The sequence below is a fragment of the Carettochelys insculpta genome, chromosome 13 (assembly GCF_033958435.1).
Source record: "Carettochelys insculpta isolate YL-2023 chromosome 13, ASM3395843v1, whole genome shotgun sequence".
Lineage (NCBI taxonomy): Eukaryota > Metazoa > Chordata > Testudines > Carettochelyidae > Carettochelys > Carettochelys insculpta.
This window is the reverse complement of record NC_134149.1, coordinates 27,177,656-27,201,407: the sequence shown is the minus strand read 5'-3', so window position 1 is coordinate 27,201,407 and position 23,752 is coordinate 27,177,656. Positions and strand designations below refer to the sequence as shown.

Genomic DNA, 23,752 nt, shown 5'->3' with positions numbered 1-23,752 from the left:
GGCAGGAAACGCCATGGTTGGGGTCCTATGGCTGACAAGCCCTTCCAGGGCTGCAGCGAGATGCTCCTTTAAAGGGCTCCACTGTCCACCCTGCACAAGCTGAGCACTGCCCTTTAGTCCCCAGCCTGGCAGAGCCCACTCATGCTCCAGGATAGAGGCACAGCAGCAGCTCCTGCAGGAGGACACCCTCATCCTGCAGACCCTGCTGTCAGTGCTCCGCACTGTCGCTGCAGCTGTCCCCCATCTACTTGGGTGGCTGAGCGTTCTCCCTGGGGCTGTGGGCCCCCCCAACCCAGGACACTGCTAGGTTCCCCCCCAGGTGCCCCGGCACCTCTGGAGCCACCGCAGCAGCATCGACTGTTGGGAGCACATGGTGCTGGGGGAGTGGAATGACGAGAGGTGGCTGAGGAACTTCCGCATGTTGAGGCAGACCTTGGACAAGATCGGTCACTGGTTCTCCCCTGCACTCCAGCACCAGGACACCTCCATGCAGCCTGCTCTCACCCTGCAGAAGCAGGTCATGATCATCATCTGGAAACTGGCCACCCCGGACTCCTACCGCTACATGGGACAACAATTTGGGGTGAGCAAGACACCACTGGGGCTGTACTTATGAAGGTAAGGTGCGGGTGGTGCAGCCTGAGCAAGGGAAACCCCCAGCTGCAAGGGGTAGGCTGTGAGGGGCCGGGGGCAGGGAGGACAGCCCACCATGCCCTCACCGGAACAGACGTTGTCTCTTCCTGCCCCTCCCCCCCAATGCAGGTCATCAGAGCCATCAATGCGATGCTGCTGCACAGGGTCGTTGTCCGCCTGGGGGATCCAGATGCTGCCTACATGGACTTCGAGGATCTGGGCTTCCTGAACCGCTTCGGATGGCGCACAGAGCCAACTGTGTGTCAACACAAAGGACTACCATTCAGTGGTCCTCCAGGCCCTGATGGACACTTAGATGTCCATGAATCAGCCCCTATGTGGGCTGGGCCCACCACATCCACGACGGTCGGCTGTTCCAGAACTCGGGCCTCTACTGGCATGTGGGGGCTGGCGCTTTCGTCCACCAGTGGGAGATCCTGTTGGGGGAGAAGGGGGGATGTCACCATGCTGCTCTGCATGGTGGCAGACGCGGCCTGCCCCCTCCAGGCTTGGCTCCTGCGGCCATACACGAGACACCTTGACCCACCTGGGAGGTGTTCAATGTTGTGGAGTGGACCTTTGTGCTCCTTAAGGGTCAGTGGAGGTGCCTCCACATGAGGTTGGGTTCTTCAGCGTGCCCCAGGTAGTGGGTACCTGTTCCATCCTCTGCAACACTGTGGAGGGCAAGGGGGACACCTGTGTCTGGGGGTGGAGGGGCAATGCAGCTGGTGCCAGCTATGAGTAGCCGGGCGGTGCCCCCATCCGCCAGGCGCACCCCGACAGCCTCCGCATTAGGGAGGTCCTCAGGCAGGCCTTTGTGGATGGCTGCCTGTGACCTGCACCCATCCCCACCCCCCATGCACTTCCGTCACCCATCTTCCCCACTACCACCACCCCTTCCCGAGGAGCACAGTACCAGGGGGCATATGGAAAATAAAAATTTGTGAACTGGACAGTATGTGTGACTATGTATGGTGGGCGGGGGGGACAAATGGTGTGGAGGGGAGCTCATTTCAGGGCCAGGGTGGTGGGCGGCAAGCCCGTTGGCCCAGCACTAGCAGGTAAGTCGGTGCTGGGCTCTCCCGTGCCACCGAAGGTGCAGCTGTATGTAGAGATGGACAGTGTGTCAGTAACGTGCTACATCCTGGAGGGGATCTGGCTGTGAGCACACCCACCCTGCCCCCGGCAGACTGGGCATCCCATCCAATGGCGCAGTGGTTGGGGGGCTTCTCAGATGGTGGGCCTTCCCAGCCTGTGGTGCGTGGTCCCCAGGTGCTGTCCAGCACTGATCAGCCGCCGTCTCACGTGCGGCTCATGGTGCTTTTCACTTGGAGCAGGTACTGGCCATCACCGGAGGGCTGCCACAGAGTGCTATGTACCAGTGGTCCTGTGTGCGGCTGGCTGACTGATGCATCACCCCCACCTCATGGACGGGCGCACACCCTGCCACATACATACTGGAGGGTCCCTCGGTGATCTCGGGGGATGCCTGGCTCCCAGTCGCCCAGCTGGATGAGTGGGGGGGGATGTAGATCATGAGGTCCCCCTCCTCGCTTGACCACTCGGTGGTCACGTTGGCCTCCTGGGTACCCAGTCCAGGCTGCTCCTCCAGCTCCGTCTGTGGCACATCCATGGATGTATCCAGGACCACTGTGGGTGGGGAGCTGTCCCAGGGCCCCAGTGTGCACTGGAGCTCCTGGAAGTAGAGGCAAGTAGCTGGGGCTGACCCGGAGTGGTCGGCATCCAGGCCCAGGCATAGCCTTGCCAAAGTTGCTTTACTTTCAAGCGTACTTGCTCATCATCATGCTCCAGGTGGCCCCTTGTCAGGAGGCCCCGAGCCAGGCAGGTGAACACTGTGGCATTTCGCCACTTGATGCCCATCTGATGGAGGTTCTCCTCTTTCCAGAGGCCCAGGAAGTCCAGCATCTCCTGCTCTGTCCAGGAGAGGGCCTGTTTCTCTCACCCCCGCCCCCAAACCCTGGGAGCCCCATGGGGGCTCCAAGAGGGTGCCCTGGGGCTCCCATGGGGGCCGTGTGCTGGCCATCATGGCCTGCTGCTGCTCCCAGGCTTTGCTCAGAGCGTGCAGCTGCAGCTCATGTTGGGGCTGCTCCTAGCACACACTCAGCTTCCTGCCGCAGGCATCATATTTAGATGTTTCGTGCACATGTAGACACAGCTTTCGTGTTGACAGAGGGTTTGTCTGTAGTAGGACTTTTTACGGAAAATCCCATTTTTTCAGAAGAATAACCCTTGCTTCCCCACTGCAAATCTTTTTAATTATAGATTGGAATAACAGGCCATTTAACTCAAAATAGTAACACCACGAAAATTAACGCCAGTCTCCCCTTTTCAGCTTTGAAATTGACTTAGTGTGTACTAAACAGATGTAATTGTGACTTAATTGGAGAAAGCATCCCATCATTGCTCTTGTTTTGATATGGGACTTTCTAGTGCAAATGCTCAGTTTTGAAATGCTTTTGCAGTATGAATACTCTTTTCAGAAATAACTTACTTTGAAGTTAGAAAAAGCAGTGTAGACATGGCCACAGTTTTGTTGATAAAAGCTGCAGAGTACAGACCTCCACCCTAACTTTCACTAGTGTGATTAAATATGTGTGTTTTGGTTCAAGATTTGGCTACGTTTTTCATTTTAAAACATTTGGAGTTTTCCTTTAAGGGTCAATTTCAGTCTGAACCCTTGAATCTGTAGACTTCAATTAAATACATATTTTAAGCAAAGTATCTTTCACTAGCATATAGCCACCAATGACCCCTCTCAATGGAAGTGCATTCTGTTGTATGTATTTTTAGTATCTGAAGGGTTGCGGTGTTAGTCCGTAGCTTCACAAATAACAAGCAGCCCTGTGGCACCTTAGACTAACAAATTTATTAGGTAATGAGCTTTTATAGGTAAAACCCACTTTCTCAGATTATGCGGATTAATTATGTGGCTTAATCTGAGGAAGTGGGTTTTATCCACAAAAGCTTATTACCTAATACATTTGTTAATCTTTAAGGTGCTGTGGGACTGCTTGTTGTTTTGTATTTATTGTATGTAATTTAAAAATCTCAGACACATCTTCCAAATTTATATCCATGGAGAAATTTGGCTTATAAAGAAAAGGCAACAGTAACCACATCACCAGCACACACAGCAGGTAAGACACGTCTTAGTCAGCGTTCCCTTATTTTTTCCATCCATGTGCAGAATAAATATTGTTATGTGTAGATATGCACCAGCAGTAGAAACACATGTTGCCATTTCTGTGCACTTCAGACACTCTGCTAAATAGCTGGGCGGTGCCTGAATCTCTCCTGGGTGGCCGCCACAAGCAATCAGAGGGATCACTGATCGTGTTAATTTTTAGTATCTTTTATTTGTATACCAAGATTTTTGTTCAACAAAAGTAACCCAAAGTATGTGCAGATTAGCAAAATCTGTCCTTTTGCAGGAAGTATTCAATGGGATTTGTGTAATGCTGCTAGTTTGGACAATTCTGCAAATCACTCAGTCAAATAGAGGAAATGAATTTTACATTATATATACTGTTAATCTCTTAATCATGCTAACTCCATCTTGTGGTTACACTTCGATAACAAATGCTTATCTGCTGGGGGATGGGGGTGCTGTTTGTTTTTTACACTGTAATCAGTTTTATGTTTGGCTTTTCAGAGTCTGACACAGAATCTAAAAAATTGTACGATCTTCACTTAAGCATTGGTAAACCTGTAGTAAGTATTTTCTTCAAATGTTACATACTGTATATCACGATCGTATACTTTCTCTTGAGAAATAACATGTTACAAATAGCATTGAAACATGTTTAATTATCTTTTATTTGCAATGCTTTAATTCTTTTAAATGGAGAGTCCATGCTTTAGTGGTTAGAGCTTCAGGCCAAGCATCAGGAGCTCTGTTTTTCTCCCTCGACCACTGAGTGGTTGAGATACCTAAAGCAAGTTAATTACTCTGTTTGCCTCAGTTTTAGTCTGTAAAATAGAGATAACACTTGCCTCTGACGTTAGTTAATATTTGTAAATGCTTCAAGATCCTGTGATGAAGGGCACCCTGGGTCTAAAGTAATCTGTCCACTCACTTTTTTGTATTTAGGACCATGGTCAGTTGAGTGCAAAATATTTCAAAATACAGAGGTACTTGTAAGAACTTAATAATTTTTTCTTCTACTTAAAACCAGATTGCAGAAGAGATTTGAGTATTTACAGACTGTTTGGGGTCTTATGATGATATTTAAATAGATTATAGGCTAAAATTGCAGTCAGGTACACTTAATTTCTTTTCAAATAAAAAGCAGTTCTGTAACACCTTGAAGACTAACAAATTTATTAGGTAAAACCCCCTTGTTCAGATGATTGGAGCAGACAATTAGAATGCTGGGTTTATATAGCAGGGACATAGGAGTTTTGTGCATCAGTTGTAGGGTGGGAGAGAGGTAGCCGGGTTAGTCTCTATCTTCACAAAACAAGCAAAGTAGTCATGTAGTACTTTAAAGACTAACAAAACAACGTAAGTGATGAACTTCTATGGGACAGACCTACTTCTTCAGATCTGGAAATTGTGCAGACGGTGACTATTCACCATGCAAGTCACTATATTTAGCCACACTCTTTCCAGATCTGAAGTGGGTCTGCCTCATGAAAGCTGATCACCTAATAAATTATTTTGTTAGTCTTTAGAGTGCTGCAACTGCATTTTGTTCAGCTGTAGCATGTAAACTACATTCTTTTGCTCTAGCTTTCTGCTGTTTGTTGTGTTATGGTGATGTTGCTATGTTACTGCTACTAATACCCTATAGGTTGTGTCTACACTAGAAACTAACTTCGAAGTTAACTAAGACACACACCACTTTGAAGTAGCCAGCAGAGAGTCTACGTGCATTTTCCCTTACTTCAAAGTTAACTTTGAAGTAGGGAGCCCAACTTTGAAGTCCTTACTCCATTGCTGGGAATGGAGTAGTGCCCTATTTCGAAGTAAGCAACTTTAAAGTTATTTTTATAGTGTAGACACAGCCTATGGGTTTAGTACCAGAAAAAGTTTTGCAAGACTTATTTTGGAAGAAATTTGGAGTGCTGTGAAGAATTAAAACCAAATGGTGCCAAAAAAAAGAGAAGAGGTTTTTTGGCGTGTGAAACAAATATTTTAGGCTTGGGTACCTTTAAAAAGAAAGTTAGTACTGAGAGAGCTCAACAAATGGACAACTTTTAAGTACTGTAGTCAGTGAGAGATATGAATACTTGGCTAGAAAACTGAGGCTTTCGTTTGTACATAGACATACATCTAGCTGCCTGATTTTTAGGGTCCCAAATTTGAAAACTTTGGCCACAGTACTTAGAGCAGAGGTTGCAAGTGAAATAGAAACTACACAGCCCAAGATCATTTAAATGGATCCACAATATGTTTATGGAGCACCCTTGGTATGAGCTCCCTGGAATGATTAATAGTTAAAGTAGAAATTAAAGCCCAGTAAAATTCTATCATAAAGACTCAGTACTTCCATTTCCTAAAAGTAAAGAATTTTATTCAGTGATTAACTTTAGTGGGCAAATGTGCAAGTGCTAAGTTAATGAATAATGCTGTTTGCTTTATTATAGTAAGCAAACCTATTTTCATTATTTGTGGTTTTAAAAGGTTTCTGATATACAAGCAAGATCGGCAGTTCTGTCCTGGAATCTCCCACTTAGTTCGCAGAATGGAGAAAACCATGCTCTCACTCCAGCAACGTTTATATTTGAAGTAGCAGTATCCAACTGTGGTAAAAATGGAAAATTTAAATCAGTCTATATGTAAGTCTGATTTCTTAATTTAAGCACTATGCATATGTTCAAGTACACTGACATTAATCAGCAATTTTTTAATCGGGGATATACATTGTTATGCAGAGCTACTTTCTTCATATACAAATAATTCATATAGTATCAATGGGCCTTATGTATAAAGGGGATAATAGACAATTGAACTAAATGTACAGCATATAGTTTTACTTTGAAATAAGCCTGTTTTGAAGTATGTAGGAGACCTATCACTACTTTGAGTGATTGTTCATGCACGTTCCAGGGTGGATGCATGCATGCTCATGCTCAGTTGCCAGAAAATTTTTGCCAGCTAGGGTAGGCATTGGGTTGGAGCAGCGTCCCCTGGAGTGCTGCCCACATAGTGCCCAATATAGGCACTGCCTGGCTAGTCCCCCTGCTTAGTGTCAGTTGCTGGAACTTTCCATTACTCATGCGAGCACTCTTCTTCAAGAGCTGATAGCAGTTAGAGCTTACCTGTAAATAGTTCTGATTAGCTGTTAATAGATCTGTTGTTGTTAGTATTGTTCATTGGGCCCCAAGCAGGGAGGTTGCTCCACCTCCTTGAGGCCTCAGTGCCAGGGCATGTTAAGGTCGCCAAGCTTCAAAGTCTGTGTTGACTGTGGGAAGCGCATGCCGAAAAGTGATCCTTGTTCAGCATTCTTGAAGTGTCTGGGTGAGGGTCACCAGCTAAACCGATTCCCGATCTGTAAAACCTTTGAACCAAGGACCTTGAAGGACAGGGGTCAGCACCTCAGTCATATTGATGGAGGCAGCTCTACAGTCCAAGAATTCCCCATCTGCCGGGCTGAGTACAGTCTTCCTCAGCATGGGGTGCACCAAGCTCGGCCTCAGCATCGATGAAGGAAAAGAGAGCCTGGTGCCATGGTAAAGGGCTGGTACTTCAACCTCCTCAGAGACATAAGTCTTGATTCTGTGGTGCATCGCAAAAAGAAAAGGCACAACAGGGACTGTTCTGCTGCTTCCAAGTGCACGGAGGATTCCCAGGTGGAGGTGGGAGAGATGCACCAAGGGCAGACTGTGGATGGTTGGACTTCAACACTGTTTCAGAGGTCTAGCCCCTGCTTCCTGCAGCCACCATTGATGCCAGAGGTGTTTTGGGTGATGAAGAGCCTCCTACAGATCACGGCACCTTTTTCACTGCCAAGGAGTAATGCATCCCCAAGTCAGGTATCAAGTCATCTTCCATTGCAGGGCAAGCCCTCTGTGATGGCACATCCACCTACAGCTCCAACTCTGCCAGCAACCACAGTGTGGGCACCAGCACCGTCCCATCCAGTGCTTACTCAGGTGCCCTTGGAACCGACACCTGCTTGGTCTTTGGCATTGGAGGCTTCTGAGCTGGAGTCCGACTCCTACTTCTCCAGTTCTGGCAGGAGTGGGAGAGCTTGCTCTTTGTCTGGATGGAGTTGATACTCTGCTCCAAGATAGTGGCCACCAAACTGGCAGCCGGCTTTGCAGTGGCCATTCTGTACTTTGTGAGCATTCCACCAGAGCCAGGAGTAGTTCATTCATTCTCCATCCCAGACCTCATCCCCGGCATTGGCATCGGGAGGTCCCCCAGTACCGTGTTCGGCACTGTCAGCATCACTGCGAGCCCTCTGCAGGTTGGTTCATTGGAACAGTTGTATCCTGTGGAACTGTTCTTACTGGCACCATCTGTCACCACAACGCGTTACTGTTGTTGGCTCCATTGGTTTTGATGCCTTTTGCTTCAGTGCCATCCACATGATGCCAACCATGGGGCCTGGTGGGTTCCCATTGTCATCTTCGACGATGGCTCCTCTTGTGGTGTGGGGCTCGGCATTGCTGAGGCAGATGTTGGAGCTGTTCTCCATGGACAGAGGGCAGACCATGCATATGGGCAGTCCAGTAGGAGCCATGGAGATGGGTGGTCCAATGCAGGCAGGTGCGTCCTCTTTATCTTCCCTGGACAAAGAGGTAGCGGGGTCTTCTGCCTTCCCAGTCCTGGAGGACAGTAGGGCATTCCAGCAGCTGGTCTGCCAAGTGGACCAACGCTTTAGGGATGCACGTAGCGGAGATGAAGGACAAAGCCAACCTGATGACAGATGTTTTGTCCTCATGTCCCACTAGGTTGGCTCCGCCTCTCATTAAGACTGTCTCACAGATGGCCAAGACTGTGTGGCAGATCCCAGCATTGGACTAGCCCGCAGAGAGGAAAAATGAGGAGGTATTTTATCCCCTCTACAGGGCACAAATACCTTTTTACCCACCCCCTGCCTGACTCCCTTGTTGTGGACATGGCCAGCCATAGGGGGAGACAGGTTTCAGGGCCTCTCACCCAAAAATAGGGAGATGAAACGTTTGGACCTGTATGGTAGGCAAGTTTATTCGACTGGGGAGCTACAATTGCACGTATCTAATCAACCACAGAGCTATTTCTGTAATTCATCCTAGTCCAGACCTTTCATTGGTGTTCTTGGACTCTGTGGTCAAGAGATTCATGAAGGGCTTGGAAAGGGTTAAGCCATTGGTGTGGACCCCTTACCCTCCTGGGACCTTAATTTGGTTTTGGCCAAGTTTATGGGGTTCCCTTTTAAATCCCGTGCTTCCTGCTTCTTGCTATCTCTTAGTTACAAAACATCCTTGTTGGTGGCCATTATATTGGCCAGAAGGGTGTCTGAATTGAGGGCCTTCTCAGTGGACCCACTGTATGCGGAGTTCCATAAGGACAAGGTTATTCTGAGACCCCATCCAACTTTCCTGCTGAAAGCGGTCTCCTCTTTTCAAGTCAGTAAGGATATTTCACTACCTGTTTTTTTTTGCCCTAACCCTTGTGGTACCCCAAGGGAGCAGAGCTTACATACCTTAGATATCCATAGTCTCAACCTTTTACATGGACAGGACCAAACCATTCAGAAAGTCACAGCAGCTCTTTGTGGCTGTGGTGGACAAGATTACGAGCCTCCCACTTTACTCAGAGGATTTCCTCCTCAAAGTGGCTTGTATTAAGGAATGCTACAAGGTAGCAGGGGTACCCCTTCCTCTGATCAGGGCTCATTCTGCAAGGGAGCAGGCCTCTTCAGCAGCATTCCTAGCCCATGTCTTTATTCAGGAAATTTGTAGGGTGGCCACCTGGTCTTGCATTCACATCTTTTCAGTCCATTATGCAATTACACAGCATGCTAGGTAGGATGCTGTAGTGGTCAGCCCTGTACTACAGTTATTTGGGAACTCTGACCCCACCTCCTAATGTCAGCTTGCATTCACCTACATTGGAATGCACATGAACAATCACTCAAAGAGGAAAACAGTTACTTACCTCCTTAACTTGTTTTTTGGGATGTGGTGTTCATGTCCATTCCAAAACCCTTCAGCCTTTCCCCACTGTCGGAGGAGCCGGCAAGAAGGAACTGAGCAGGGGGGTGATGTGGGCAGTGCCTGTATTGGATACTGTATAAGCACCACTCCAGGCGCTGCTCCGACCCGATGGCTCTGGCTAGGGGAAAAATTTTCCGGCAACTGAGCATGCATGCGCACCAATATTGGAATGGACATGAACAACACATCTTGAAGAACACCAATTACAGTGGTAACTCTTCTTTTTTTTTTTTTTTTTTTTTTTGTCCCCACAGAGGAGAAGAAACAATGATTACCCTTCCTGAGCTGAGACCAGCAACAGATTACCATGTCAGGTATGTACTGGGACTGAATACCCAATACTGCTATAAATGAGAATTATTAAATCATTACTTTCTTTGTGAGATGGATTTGATTATAAACTGTTTGTGAGAGTTTTATGTAAAATGTGGTTGTGCCTCATCTGCAGTTAATAGGACACAAGTGGCAACAATATTGTCGTACTTGTAATCACCAAATTGACAAATATACTACCTTTTGCTTGTTGACATTTTTTACCCACTCTTGTCCGTCTGCCTGCCGACTCTTGACTCCAGCAAATATTGAGGAGTTAAGTGGATATCCCATACGGCTGCCCTTAAGAGCAGAGCAGGAGTCAGAGAGTGGGATATTATACTAGCGTAAGGACAGCAGCAAAGGAAAGAATGATCATCAGCTGTCCTGGACCTTACTGCATGTTTCTAGGGAGAGTAGCTGGAGTTGCTGAGCTAATCTGTGTTGAGGTGAGGGAGATGGTCCAAAACTACTCCCCTGTGAAACTTAATAGTACTAGAAAAGGGGAAACTGAGGCTGGTTGAGGTAGTGTAGAACTGACTCCTCAGTCTCAGAATAGAGAATGGGGTATTTGCAGAAAGAGATTTGCAAGAATCAGCAGCTGCCTTCCAGAACTCAAAAGGCCCATCAGAGCAAACCAGTTCTTGTACCTGCAGTCCTTAACTATGAAGGAAAGGGGACTAATTGGAGTTGTGAGTTTTTAGGCATCCAGCAGTAGAAGGGAGCTCCAATAATGGATCCTGTGCAGCTAGTTTAGAGCCCTGCAGCGGAATCAGAGTTCCACAGGTCATGCAGGACCTGCTGCTGTAATAGCAGAGCGAGATTAAAAATAGTCCCAGGCAGGACTCTACTTCAGTATTTGTTGGCTATAGGAGAGCAACTCTTACTTTGCTGCAGGAGAAATACCACTCCTGTAAACTGCAGAATGTTTTCCAATGTGCTGCATAATTCAATGCAACCGTGTCACATAGTTTAGATGGGGCCACCCCTAAAAGCAATATGAAACCTGCATATGGTGGAAGAAAAGCCTGTGTGATTGGCAGTCTAAGATGACTGTGTAGGGGGGCCCTGGTTCTGGATTTTCAATTGAACAAGACTAAAAATTGAGTAAAGTTACCTTGGAATTCTTTGTTTTTCTGATTTCAGGATAGAGTCTGCTTGGTTTCCCTTGCAGTTCTAAATGTATTGGTTAGTTAAACTCTTTTTAAGTTAGTTTGTGCAGATGTTTGTAATATAAATCTACATGGAAGACGTCACCTGAATAATCTGAGAGTTTTGTTTAATCTCAAGGCTTTCTAACATATTTAAGTGTAAAGTAATCCTCTTCTACTATCTCATCCATCTGATAACATTCTTTAATATAGTTTTGATCATGAATCCAATGTGTTTTATTGATTACTTTGATACGATGGTGACATCCTGAACAGTGTGCCAACTAAGCTTATGTTAAATAGGCTGCTTGAAAATTGTTTAACTCAAAGGTGTTTACTTTTTTCAGAGGTCTGTAACAACAGATTTAAAATGGATTTTTGCTTCTAGCATTAAAGATTATGCTTATTAAGTTTAAGTCCCAGAAATGCTAAATTTATTTGTTCTGAGGGACATCAACAGTCAGAAATGATTCACCAGTGCTTTTATATTTAAAAACATAAATGTAAATCTGAAAAGTAACAGATTGACAGCCCTCCAGCCTGAGTTCCTCTATCTCCATGCTGCTCTTCCAGAGTGCCTACATCTACCTAAGGCTGCCCGTGAGAGTGGCATTTGTGGTGGTGGTGTTTGAGATACACATGCTAGTCCACTAGGAATTGGAATGAGATCAAGGATTCACTTCATTGGGCCTTTCCTGGACAATTACAACAGTGTGAACTATACTTGAACCAGTGGTCAAGAGCAGAAAGTTTCTGTATTACATTTCTAATACAATAAGTCATCTACTCTTTTTTTCCCTACCTTCTTCCTCTTAAGTGCATGTTTCAAACAGATGATCCATGTTCCAAATTTTAGGATGTTCATGTGATGGTAATCTTGGGATACTTCATTAATTGCTGTTTGTCATTCAGAGTTTCAGCAACAAGCAGTTCCATAAAAGAATCTGTTTCTGAATTGGTGAGTTTTACTACAGAAAGTTGTGAACCAGACCCTCCAGCCGCACCTAAACTAATCAACAGAACAAAAAACAGCTTGAGTTTGCAGTGGAAGGTAAGTAACGTGACAGGTTCATATATGGGATACTTAGTCTTGACAAAGCTAAACATACTATTTCTCTTTTTAAAAAAAAAAGTTTGAAATGATCACTGAAAATATGCTTAAATATAAGTGTGTTTGGAGGGAAAGATGAACTTTACAATTAAAATTAGTTTACATTGTCCTTAGTTATATCTAAGTAACACAGAAACCCTGTTGTATTAATTTTTTTTCAGTTCAACCTCCAAGTGTCTGTAAAATGAAACATTTAAACCTTTGAGCTTAACTTTTTTGTTTTTGTTTCTTTATTTTAGTCTTCAAATGATAATGGTTCCAAAATAACTAATTTTCTCTTAGAATGGGATGAGGTAAGCCCTTTAGTTTTATGATGGAAAAGTTGCATGCAAGTCTGAGTGCTTTTCAGGTCTGAGTGAATGTTTATTGGTTAAATAAATATGCTTTTTATTAAGCAAATTAGTGTAGATTTTTGTGGTTAGAGAACTTTAAAAGAAAAGAACTTGCACGAGATCTATAGTACTACTATAGTTTGAAATAGAGATTCCATTAAATTACCCTGAGAATAGTGTTAAATTGTAAGTAGTTTAATTAATTTGATTTCGCAATCCTAAGTAATGTTCATATTGTATCCATTATTAGTAGCCAGAGCGTAATGAGACCATTTAATGAACACAGTCATAAACCACACTGAAAACATTTTGAAGTTTTTACTAAAAACGTGTTCAGTAATAACTAGATAAATGTCAAAAGATAAACACCTTAGTCTGCATGGGCATCCAAGGGAGTTTGATTGTTTGTTGCTACCTAACTGAGGTTATGTCTACGCTAAAATGTAAGTCGACCTATATATTAGGTTGACTTACAGTTACTGCAGTGATTACTATGGTGGAGTTTGTCCGCACTACTGTCCTTGGGTTAGTGGTGCGTGTCCTTACCAGGAGCATTTACACTGACTTAATAGGGCCAGTGGGGAGCTGAAATCCTGGTCTGCTCCCTGCTGGGAGCCTGGCTGTCTCATGGCTCCTAGGAAGCTGTATCTTTCCCTTGCCGTGTTCCCTTTTCCATGCCAGGAGTGTGGTTGTGCAGAGGCAGGGCCCACTGGGCAGAAGCTGCCTTGAGCTTCTCACTGCTGGAGAGTGGGCATGTAGCTGAGCTATGGCTACCCAGTTTGCTTGTCAATTTCAGGGCCTCTTTCAGTGACGTTGACAAGATAGTAAACCCACAATATAAGTAACCCAGTGTCTGCATGAACACTGTATCGCCCTAACTACAGGGACCCGAGTCTTACACCTCTTCTGGAGGTGGAGTCATCAGTGTAGTAGGCCACTGACTTCAACAGGAGGAAGGCTGCAGTGTAGACACTGAGATAAGTCAGTGAAAACTGCCTTACAGTGCTCTGTGTAGTGTAGACCAGCTCTGAGTCTCACATTTTTGAGTCACTTTCTGTGACTGTTTAGGTTATTTAGCTCTGCATTCCAGCTGTAATGTTATAATTATAGTCCAATAATGTTGCTGTGTTGTCCTCTCCTCCCCCCATTGATGACATAACCTCAGTTATAGGTAATTGCTGGTTTCCCTATTTTACTGGTATTTGGCATTGAAAATGTCAGGCCACTGGCCTTCTGATTTGAAAAGTGGTCTGATAATAAAAAACAGATAAGCTAGATACAATCGCAACCCACCCAAATGTAGTACGTTTAGTTTTAATGCTTATACTAAAATTTTGAATATGTGGAGTAATAGAGAACGGTGGAGATGGGGGACGATTAAATATAATCTTTTAAAATAATTCTTATGCAAAATTATTTCTGTATTTTATTTGTTTAAAGGGAAAGAGTGGAACCTTCAAAGAATGCTACTATGGGAATTTAAAGCAATACAAACTAACCAAACTTTCTCCTTCTACAAAATACTTGCTCAGATTAGCTGCTAAAAATGACATTGGAATGAGGTAAAATATGCTATATAGTTCCCATTTTAATTTCTCAACAGCCCGAACTAACATTACTAATCTTTTAAATTTAACTTTTCAGTGGATTTAGTGAGACAGCAGTATATTATACAGCAGGAATTGTCCCTTCACCACCACTGCCTCCTCAGTTAATTGAAGCAGGAGTAACATGGTTATCATTAAAATGGAACCCATCTAATGGAATGTCTTCAGATGATTCTCTCACTTACACTTTAGATATGGAAGAAGAAGATTCTGTAAGTTGGGTTTTCTTAATGCTTAGTGTGTAATTTTAAGTAATTTAAGATTATCCCAAGTGTAATACAAAGCATAGCACTACACTTGATACAGTTGATAAGCACAGATAATTAGTGAAACAGCTTTTCATAAAGCAGAAACGTTGAAGTTTGTAAAGGTCTGTACTAACTAATGATGAAAACTTCAAGCCTAATTGTTGAAATTGTACTTCTCTTCTGTTTATGAAGTAATTCACCTTATTGGAGACACTTTATATAGTATAGAACCTTAGAATTTGATGTGTCCTAGGCAATTTGTATTGGTTTATTGACTAAGAAATTGTGGAGAACAATTGTTGCTCTTATTGTTTTACTAGGAGAGATGGTAATGATTGTGTGACCGTTCTTAATTTCTGTACTTTACAGGGTTATGGTTTTCAGCCAAAATATAATGGAGATGAACTCTCATGCACTTTAAAAAATCTGAGGAGGAGTACTTCTTATAAGTTTAGGGTATGTGCTAAATTGCATTTTTGATTTCCTTTTTTTCCAATAATTTTGTATTTCTGGGGCTACTTACTATATGGTTCAGAAATACCATACAGTAGTAGGCTAACTTAGCAGCAGTAATTTTTCAGTGGAATTGCATTTTTATTATATTATGGCGTCAGAAAAATATTTAAAAAATAATTGCCACTCTCTGTGTACAAATTAGACCAATACTGACCATGGCAAATGATCGCTATAGCATATTCATTCTTAAAACAGCTCTCTGCCAGCAACAATGAAGGAAAAAGTAATCCTAGTGAAGTCGTAGAATACAGCACAATTCCTGATAAACCTGGATCACCAAGTAAACCAAGTGTAAAGGGAAAGATTCATTCACACAATGTAAAAGTTACATGGGGTAAGTGAATTTGTCTTGATTTTTAACTTCCCTTGCTCCTCAAAAGAGAGATGAGCTCATAAAGTATGAGTAAAACAAATTTAAAATAGCAGAGCAGAGGTTCTCAATCTTTAGCAACCCAAGGATCCCTTTTTGATTTAAAAATTTTGGGGACCCAGCCCTTCTGTTGCCCTGCCTTTACTCACTTCATCCCCTTATCGCTATCACACACTCTACTCCATCCTCACTTTCACTGGGGTGAGGTTGAAGTTTGAGGGACAGGAGAGTTTGAGGGGATGTGCTGTGGAGTGGGGCCAGGGATAAGGGGCTTTCAGGAGGGGTCTCCAGGCCTGGTGAAGGGGGTTGGGGTGCAGGTCACAGTGGCACTTACTGTGACTGCCAAGTCTCTGTGGCACCTGCGCAGAGAGAGAGAGCTGGGAAGGGAAGGCCCTATGTGCTGTCCTTGCACCCTGAGGTACTGCCCCCACAGATCCCATTGATTGCAGTTCCTGGCCAATGGAAGCGTCAGAGCCAGCACTCAGGTTGGGGCAGTTTGTGGAGCCTCCCCGGCCATGCATTCACTGTGAGACAGCAGGGACATGCTGGCCACTTCCAGGAGCTGTGTGGAACCAGCATAGATAAGGGAGCCTGCCTTAGCCATGCGGGGGGATAAGATATTGAGGGAGGAAATGGAATTGTTATCAGTAGGGCCTGGGGAGCCCCTGGAGTTGCCTCACAGACCCCTGTTTGAGAAATGCTAACACAGGGAACAGGTCTAAAAATAGACTGTAGTCTGTCTCCATTCAGTTCTTTTCTTCAGAGAAACTTTTAGCCTCAGTGTAATCTCCACAAAAATAGAAATCTTTCTCCCAATCCCATATCTTTTTGAGATGCATTAATGGCCAGCTTCTCTTTCAAAGTATGTTTACTAGCTGAGGTTATTAGATTAATCTACTCTCTAATTTAGCAGAAAAGTTGCCATTTACGCATTTAATCTTAGTCTTCATGTAATGTAGAAGTAGTAAAAATACTTTTTGCTCAAAAAAGAGTAGCAGAACTTAAGCAGCTGGTCTAATAGCTTTTCATACTTATTGTGAGCGCAACCCACTCAACTGCTGTCTTAAAATGAGCACAATGTTTCATAATAAGAGACTGTTAGAGCCCTTATATTTCATACTTTTTGAGCACAGACCTTTTGTGTTTAATCTTTTGTTGCAGTATTTTCAATTCCATTTAACTTCCCAGATGAGTATATTCTGCAATGAAAAATAGTGTTCTGAATAGTTGATTACAAGATGGTACATAAACATAATGTTTCCTAAATTTTCAAGATTTTTGCAACTAAAATGTGGCTTTCTTTCAGATCCACCTAAGGATAATGGAGGATCAGACATTTCTAAGTATTTTCTAGAAATTTCAGAAACTTTAATTGGTAAGTAATTATTGTAAAGGCCTAATTCAAATAATTGTTCACTTCTGTTTACATCTAAGAATGTATTGTCATTACTATAGCAATTAGAATGCTCATTTACTTGTAGACAGGAATAATAGTTAATTACAATAAATGATATTTGTATGTATAATGGAACCAATCTGTGATTGAGTTTTCATTCAGTGATTTGTGTACCTTAAATTAATGCATACAGGGAAATGTTTTAATGAAATAAAGCTTTCCCCATGGATTGTATGTTGATATTCTTTCCTTTTCCCTCAGGAAGTAAATGGGAAGTAATATATAGTGGTTCCATGAGGGAACATGTGTGCGATCATCTTAAGCCTGGTACTTCATACAGACTGAGAGTTTACTGCATCAGTAAGGGAGGTGAAAGCCCGGTGAGCCAAGAATTCACTTAAAAAGAATAAACACATTAAGCTTGAAAACAGTTTTTTCTCCTTCAGTAAAATAATATTGTGCAGTTTTTTTACACCTGTAATGTCAATATGTGTATTTTTGCTAGGTTTCGGATGTTCTAACTGTGCACACATCAGCAGTTCCTCCTGGACCTTGCCATGCTCCATGCCTGGTTAGCAAAGCTAAGCCCAGAGAAATAACTCTGCAATGGGGTAAGGGCCACTGTTTCTGTACATAGACATCTTTCAGGTTTTAAACAATATAAAAGTGAAAGGCTAAACTCAAAATTATCCTGCAAAAGTTAAATTGAACTATCAGGAGACACATTCAAAAACTGGAAAGCTTATGTAGTTAAACTCGGTCAAAAGGGGAAAATGTGCAACTGTTAAGACACATTTGGTTTGTAGCTTGTGGGGCAGGTAGTACATGTTGAAACTCTTTTGTCCGGCAGGACCATGGACGCTGCTGGACCAGAGAGCTCCTGCTGCCCAGGGTAGCAGGGAGCCCCACTGGCAACCTGCTTTGGGGAGCTCCACAGGCAGCCCTGCGGTAGCAGAGAGCTGATCCATGTCAGTAAGCCTACCAGGGAGCCTATCTGGGGCACAAGAGCCCTGTGGCGATGGGGTGTTGGGGTGGGGAGCCCAGTCAGTGCTGGGGAGCCCTCAACCCGGCTGGGGCCTGGAGCCCCACCCGTAGCCCTGTGGCTGGGAGCCGAGTGAAGGCTAGGGGGGGAGTCCCATAGGGAGCCTGGGACAGGAGCCCCAGCAGGAGTGGAATATCTTGGGGGCAGGGAGTTGGTGGCAGCCAGGAGGGGAGCCCAGCTAGCAGGCTGATTGCTTCTCCATGGCAGCCCAGAGGCCTCACCTCCCCTTGTCTGGCAAATCTCCTCATTCAGGGCCTGAGGATGCCTGGACCAGGGAGGTGTAACCTGTATTTTACTTAAAGGAGCAGCCAGCACAAAAGCTGGGGAACAGTACATTATGATTAGTCTTTACCCTGTGCCCCTTTGTACTTGGCAATTGAAAGTAAAAATAAAAAGTTTGTTTTTTCTTTTAAAGCCCTGTAAAGGGGAGAAATAAGATAATGTGCATAAATCAAGAAGTTTTATCATAAATGCCTGATGAAAAAAGATTGGTGTGAATCTTTTACTGACTGAGGGTTTTTTCACTGGATTAGAGGCTTGCAATTTGTTGCAGCTGAAGTAGATGCTGAAACCAAACATTTGCAAATTTATATTTAGAATTCACGTAACTTTTATGGTTTCATATAGACCACCTGGAAGCTATTACTGAAATAAAAGCTGTTTTCTGAAAGTAACTACTTGGGTTTCATATTAATGCATCTTTATATTTCATAGATCCCCCTTCCACAGATGGAGGCTCAGAAGTAACAGAATATGTTGTAGAGATGGCAGACTCTGAGCAAGATGAACACAGACAAGTGTATCAGGGGCTGACAACAGAATGCACGGTGAACAATCTACTTCCTGGGAAGGTGTACTGCTTCTGGATAAGAGCAGGAAATAAAGCTGGGGTAATCACTCTGTTTAATCAGTTTTTGCTTTCCGAGTAACTGTGTGGGTACTACAGTTAGTGAGCTAGCCATATATTTTGGTCCTGGTGGGATTGCTTGCAGCATCTGTGGTTTTCCATATTCATCCCATTGGAGGATCGAGTTGCAAAAGCCCTTCTGTCAAAGAGAAGACAGTGAAATTTATATGGAAGATCTTTAGAGGCGCAAAGAGTAGATAGGAACCCAACTGTCCTTTTTGAAACTTTAGAATTTGTGAGTTTTGTCTCACTGATCCCATTTGTGTTATGTTCCACCTGCCTTTTGCAGGTCACTTTAAATTTATAGTATGTGGTGGGTGTGGCAGCAGTAGTATTGGGCAGAGGGGGTACCTCCAAGTGGTACTGGGTTGGAATGGGCTGGAAGCAATTTCTGTGACAGAAGACTTCCTCTGAAACAGTACCACTTTCTTATGGAAGCAAGATGTGACTGCAAAGAAAGGAAGAATTGTGGGGAGGAGCCATGCGTACACACAACAGTGTTGTGAGAGGGTTGCCAGTGTGCAAAATCCTATGAGTTGGAGCTTGTTGGTTCTGTGTGCACAAAACTGGTTTGTGTAGCAGATGACCAAAAAACTCCAGTAACAGTTATAAAGTTAATACAAAGATTTGGCGTCACAGTACCTAACAAGATAAAATGTCATCTCTATTTTCTCCAACTTATCACTGAGTAAAAATGCATTTATCCTATCTTTTTGTCTTTGCCACACTGTTGCAATTGTATTTCCTTACAGTTTGGCCCTCTCTCTGAAAAAGCAGAGATCTCTACAGCTGCAGGACCTCCTGATCAGTGTTGTACACCCTTGTTAACTTGTAAGGCTGCCACCTGTATAATGGTCACTTGGGAGGTAGGTTTTTAAAAGTATTCATATTAAAGCTTTAGAATTACATAATCATATGTATCATGTCAGTAAGCTCACAAAGGGAAGAAGTGAGTATATAGATGGGAAATTTCACATACTTCCCTCATTTTATCAGTACTCAAACATCAGTTTTGAATTATTTTGTTTTGTAAATGTTCTCAGCTAGAGATATTTTTCTTAAACTGAGGAGATTCAGTGATATTTAAGCCCTTCTCTTGGCATGGATGACTGTTTGCTGTTAGCACATTTTCCTTAAGGTGTGTGGACGCCACTGTTAAAAATACAGGTTTAACCTGTCTTGTCTGGGACTCTCTAGTCTGGGTTGTTGCTGGGCCAGACAGCCATGGGGGTCAGCTGGGAGTCTGCTGGCAGAGGGGGTGATGGCCTGGCTTAAGGATGGGGATAGGGAGGCCCAGCCAGGGCCAGACACAGAGCTGGTCCTGCACCTTGGGGGGTCAGAAGAGGAGGCGGTCCTGAAGCTGGTGGCCTGTAACCTGTCGAGGGCTGGTAACAGAGCCAGTCGCATGGCACCAGGGACAGGGGAGCCAGTTCCATGGCTGGGGCTGGCAGCAGCGTAAGAAGCTGTGAGGGGAGCCCAGACAGGAGGCTGGTGGCCACAGGAGAGAGCCTGAAGGCCAGCAGCAGAGAGGGAGGAACAAGCATCCCTGGTCCAGCAAACTCCCTCATTCAGGACTTGTCAGGTCCCGAGCATGTTGAACCAGAAAGGTCCAACCTGTAGTTACTGGAAAATTATGGGAGTAGTTGGGAATTGCTCTCTTTCTGAAGACTATTCCTGTTTCAGTTAAACAGTTAGAGATTTTCCTCACAAGCTGTACTTACAGACAAATTACTGACTACCTGAGAGGCCTGGGTAGTGGTCATGCGATAGTTTTCAAACTGAAAAACCTCCATTTTACATGCTAGAACCAGCAATATAAGTGTATTATATAAGTGTGTGTTAGCATAGTTTATTAGCTTAATTTCAACAGTAGTGCCTTATGTGAAGAAGCACCATTGGCCAAAGTCAGACGTAGTATCCAGTAGATCCTGGGCAAACTTCTGAGTACGATTTTGTCAGTTACTTCTGTTTTGATACTTGTGATACTGGATACTTATAGCAAGGAGTATCATCTTGTGTAATGGTTTGAGGAGGACAAATATGCTTTTTGGACTGGGTGGAAACCAGACAACTTCTTTAAGTGATAACTTTAATGAATGTCTACCCATTCCCCATTGCTATCTTAACTCATAACTTTTTCAATTATAAATACATTTATCTGAAAACTAATCTTACACTGACTTGTATCTCCCAGAGTCCTGCATGCAATGGTGCTGAAATTTGTGAATATAGGCTGGACTGGGGACAAATGGAAGGATCGATGCGTGTCATATATACTGGCCCTAGTCTAAGCTATGAAGTGAAAGGTCTTACACCTGCAACCACATATTATTGCAGAGTACAGGTATGTGAGGCTTGTTTTTGTATGCTGCTTCAAAAATCAAAACCTAATGATAATTAAAACAAAAAAGCAGTAAAGTAACACTTTAAAGACTAACAAAATAATGCTAAAGTGCTACTTTACTGCTTTTTTGTTTTGATAGTATATAGACTAGAATGGCTTTCTCTCTGTTACTAAAGATAGTTAGTATCTGCATAAGTACAGCCGGAAACTAAGAGCAAAATTCTGGTCCAGCTTGTACGATGCATTGGACAAGGAAAAGGGTTTGGGGAGCATCTTCTGTCACTCCAACTAAAATATGTACACCTAGGAACAGGATAGCGTATAGACACGTTCCATTAAACACTCAACATTGTCACTGACAAATGTCTTCTGCATATCTTCAAAGACCCACCCAGGTGGTTGTGGTCAGCTGTGTTGGAAACATCCATGCCTTTTACCCTTTTATGCCATATGTTCTTACTGGAAAGCGCTCAAGATTTGCAAACTACTGCTTGCTGTATTTTGAAGGAAGAACAAGTAATGCTTCAGAATAGCTTGGTCTGTGAGGGCTGCTCTACACTAGGGATCAAAATTGATCCCAGATATGCAATTCTTGCTGTGCCATTAGCATAGCTAGAATCAATGTATCAGGATCAACTTTGTTCCCTGATGTAGAACGGGGCTCTTCAGGCTTGAGCCAGTGTCTCTTACTACACATTGCCACATAGAGTACCAGGGTCAACGGCTGAACTCAGAGAGAGTGATTTTGTCGCATCTTCACAGATGTGCAAAGTCGATCTCTGGAAGATGGGTTGCAATGCATCCTACCCTCTCCTTCTCCCCCCTCCCCCCAACCTAATAAATATAGACATACCCTGTGTTACCACGCAAGGTAGACTGGTTAAGGACGTTCTTTTGCTGTTCTCATTTCTCTCAACCTCTGTGTGTACTTCACTTATAAAATGGTATTTTGTCTTTAGTTCTGGATCGATAAGCTTTCATTATGTTTAGGAAAATACCTTCCTCTTGCAAATATCTTTGATGAAGCATAAAATCAGAGCAGAAGCTTTCTTAAAGACCACATAGAAGGTAAACTCTTTGAACACTAAAATCTCTCTTTCAGGCTGTGAATATAGCTGGAGTTGGATTGTTTGGTGATATTGGTGTGGTAACAACACCAGCATCTGTGCCTGCAGCAGTGTCAGTACTACATCTGCTTGAAGAAGATCAAATGGAAGTTCTTTGCCCCTTGTCAATGTGTCTTGCCATTCAGTGGGAGGAACCAAGCTGCCATGGGTCAGATATCATTGGCTATAATATAGAATATGGGGAAAAGCAACTTGTAACTGTTGGTAGAGTTACAAGCCATGTTCTGGAGAATCTGCATCCTGACACTTTATACAGGTGATTCTTCCTTATTTTATGCTGAAATCCATCTCATAGCTATTTTAACATAAAATGCTCTGGACTATTTTTTCCCCCCCAAGATTGTCTCCCTTTTTTTTTTCTCTTCTACTCCACTGTAACAGTAAGTAAGCAGAACATGCTGTAAGCTAGAGTGTACATTTGTGTAATGTGTGGTCCTCAGAGTGGCTAACTTTAAAAAAAAAAAAAAAAAAAAAAAAGACCCTGAGTCCTGGAGCCCTAAAGTACAACACACACAACAATACGTTACCGAGATCACAGCAAATCTAGGTTTTTCTGTATTTGTCTACAACTTTATTAGTAAACAGAATGCAAAGCCCTGGTAAAAACTTAGCCTCTGTAAGTCAAAGCTGCTTCCTCTTGCATTTATGGGGATCCTGTGATTTTGCCCCAACACACTAAATCAGAACAACTGAAGAGGTCACCAGGTCCACTGGTTTTAAGGAAGCCAATGTGTAAGTGACTTCCTCTTTTTCTCCAGGAGCAGCTTGCTTCTGTGTGTAGTGGAGCCCTGTGGTTAATTTATTTGGAAATCTGTTGGAGTAACTCCACACGCAAGGTTTTAACATCGATCTAATTTTCATATATGTGTCCCTTTCACTCACCTCTTGCCCACACTAACATCCTCTACCAGCTCTCGTCCCTGTGTTGTCTGAAACTGTGACAACACAATTACAGAAAGGAAGAAAGTTCACAGGAAATCAGGGAAGGAACCAGTGGGATATTATTGTGAGTTGAACCCAACATGCAGCTTGAATTCATAACTTTAGACTGACACTAACCATCGTGAGCAGAGATACTGGATTTGTGTCTTCCTGTAAGAGTTTTTAACCCACCAAAAATCCATATTAGCTGCCTTTTCTCCTACTCTTCCTCAGTGCCCCAGTGACTGGAGGGTTGTTAACAGTCCACTTCACCTTGAGTCGTCCTTTGTAATATTTGTTAACTACTTATACCAAACAAGCTGTTGGGCCTTCTTTTTAACTGTGACACTCTTTGGCTAAATCTACACTGCCACTTCACTGTGCTGCAACTTTCTGGCTCAGGGTGTTAGCCCCCCCAGCTCCACCACCCCTACAGCGAGTTGCAGCTACTCCCCTCAAGGAGGTAGTTTACACACCATGTTTGGGGGAGAGCTCTCCCAGTGCTCCTGCTGGGGCCAGACTTTCACTTCAAAGTGCTGCTGCAACACTGCATTGGTTTTAGAA

General features: G+C 43.7%; 1 protein-coding gene across 3 annotated transcripts in view; it reads left to right on the top strand.

Annotated features, from left to right (window-relative positions):
* Positions 1-23,752, top strand: part of LOC142020082 (fibronectin type-III domain-containing protein 3A-like) — a 91,190-nt gene that overhangs the window by 46,830 nt on the left and 20,608 nt on the right. For all 3 annotated transcript variants that reach the window (XM_075007683.1, XM_075007682.1, XM_075007681.1), the window contains exons 7-22: positions 4,307-4,365; positions 6,281-6,435; positions 10,059-10,118; positions 12,180-12,318; positions 12,618-12,671; positions 14,151-14,272; positions 14,355-14,529; positions 14,935-15,021; positions 15,277-15,415; positions 16,758-16,826; positions 17,109-17,227; positions 17,353-17,458; positions 18,604-18,779; positions 19,549-19,662; positions 20,991-21,140; positions 22,243-22,523. In XM_075007683.1, the coding sequence (XP_074863784.1) occupies positions 4,307-4,365; positions 6,281-6,435; positions 10,059-10,118; positions 12,180-12,318; positions 12,618-12,671; positions 14,151-14,272; positions 14,355-14,529; positions 14,935-15,021; positions 15,277-15,415; positions 16,758-16,826; positions 17,109-17,227; positions 17,353-17,458; positions 18,604-18,779; positions 19,549-19,662; positions 20,991-21,140; positions 22,243-22,523 (2,005 nt within the window). The remainder of the gene's footprint in view (positions 1-4,306; positions 4,366-6,280; positions 6,436-10,058; positions 10,119-12,179; positions 12,319-12,617; positions 12,672-14,150; positions 14,273-14,354; positions 14,530-14,934; positions 15,022-15,276; positions 15,416-16,757; positions 16,827-17,108; positions 17,228-17,352; positions 17,459-18,603; positions 18,780-19,548; positions 19,663-20,990; positions 21,141-22,242; positions 22,524-23,752) is intronic.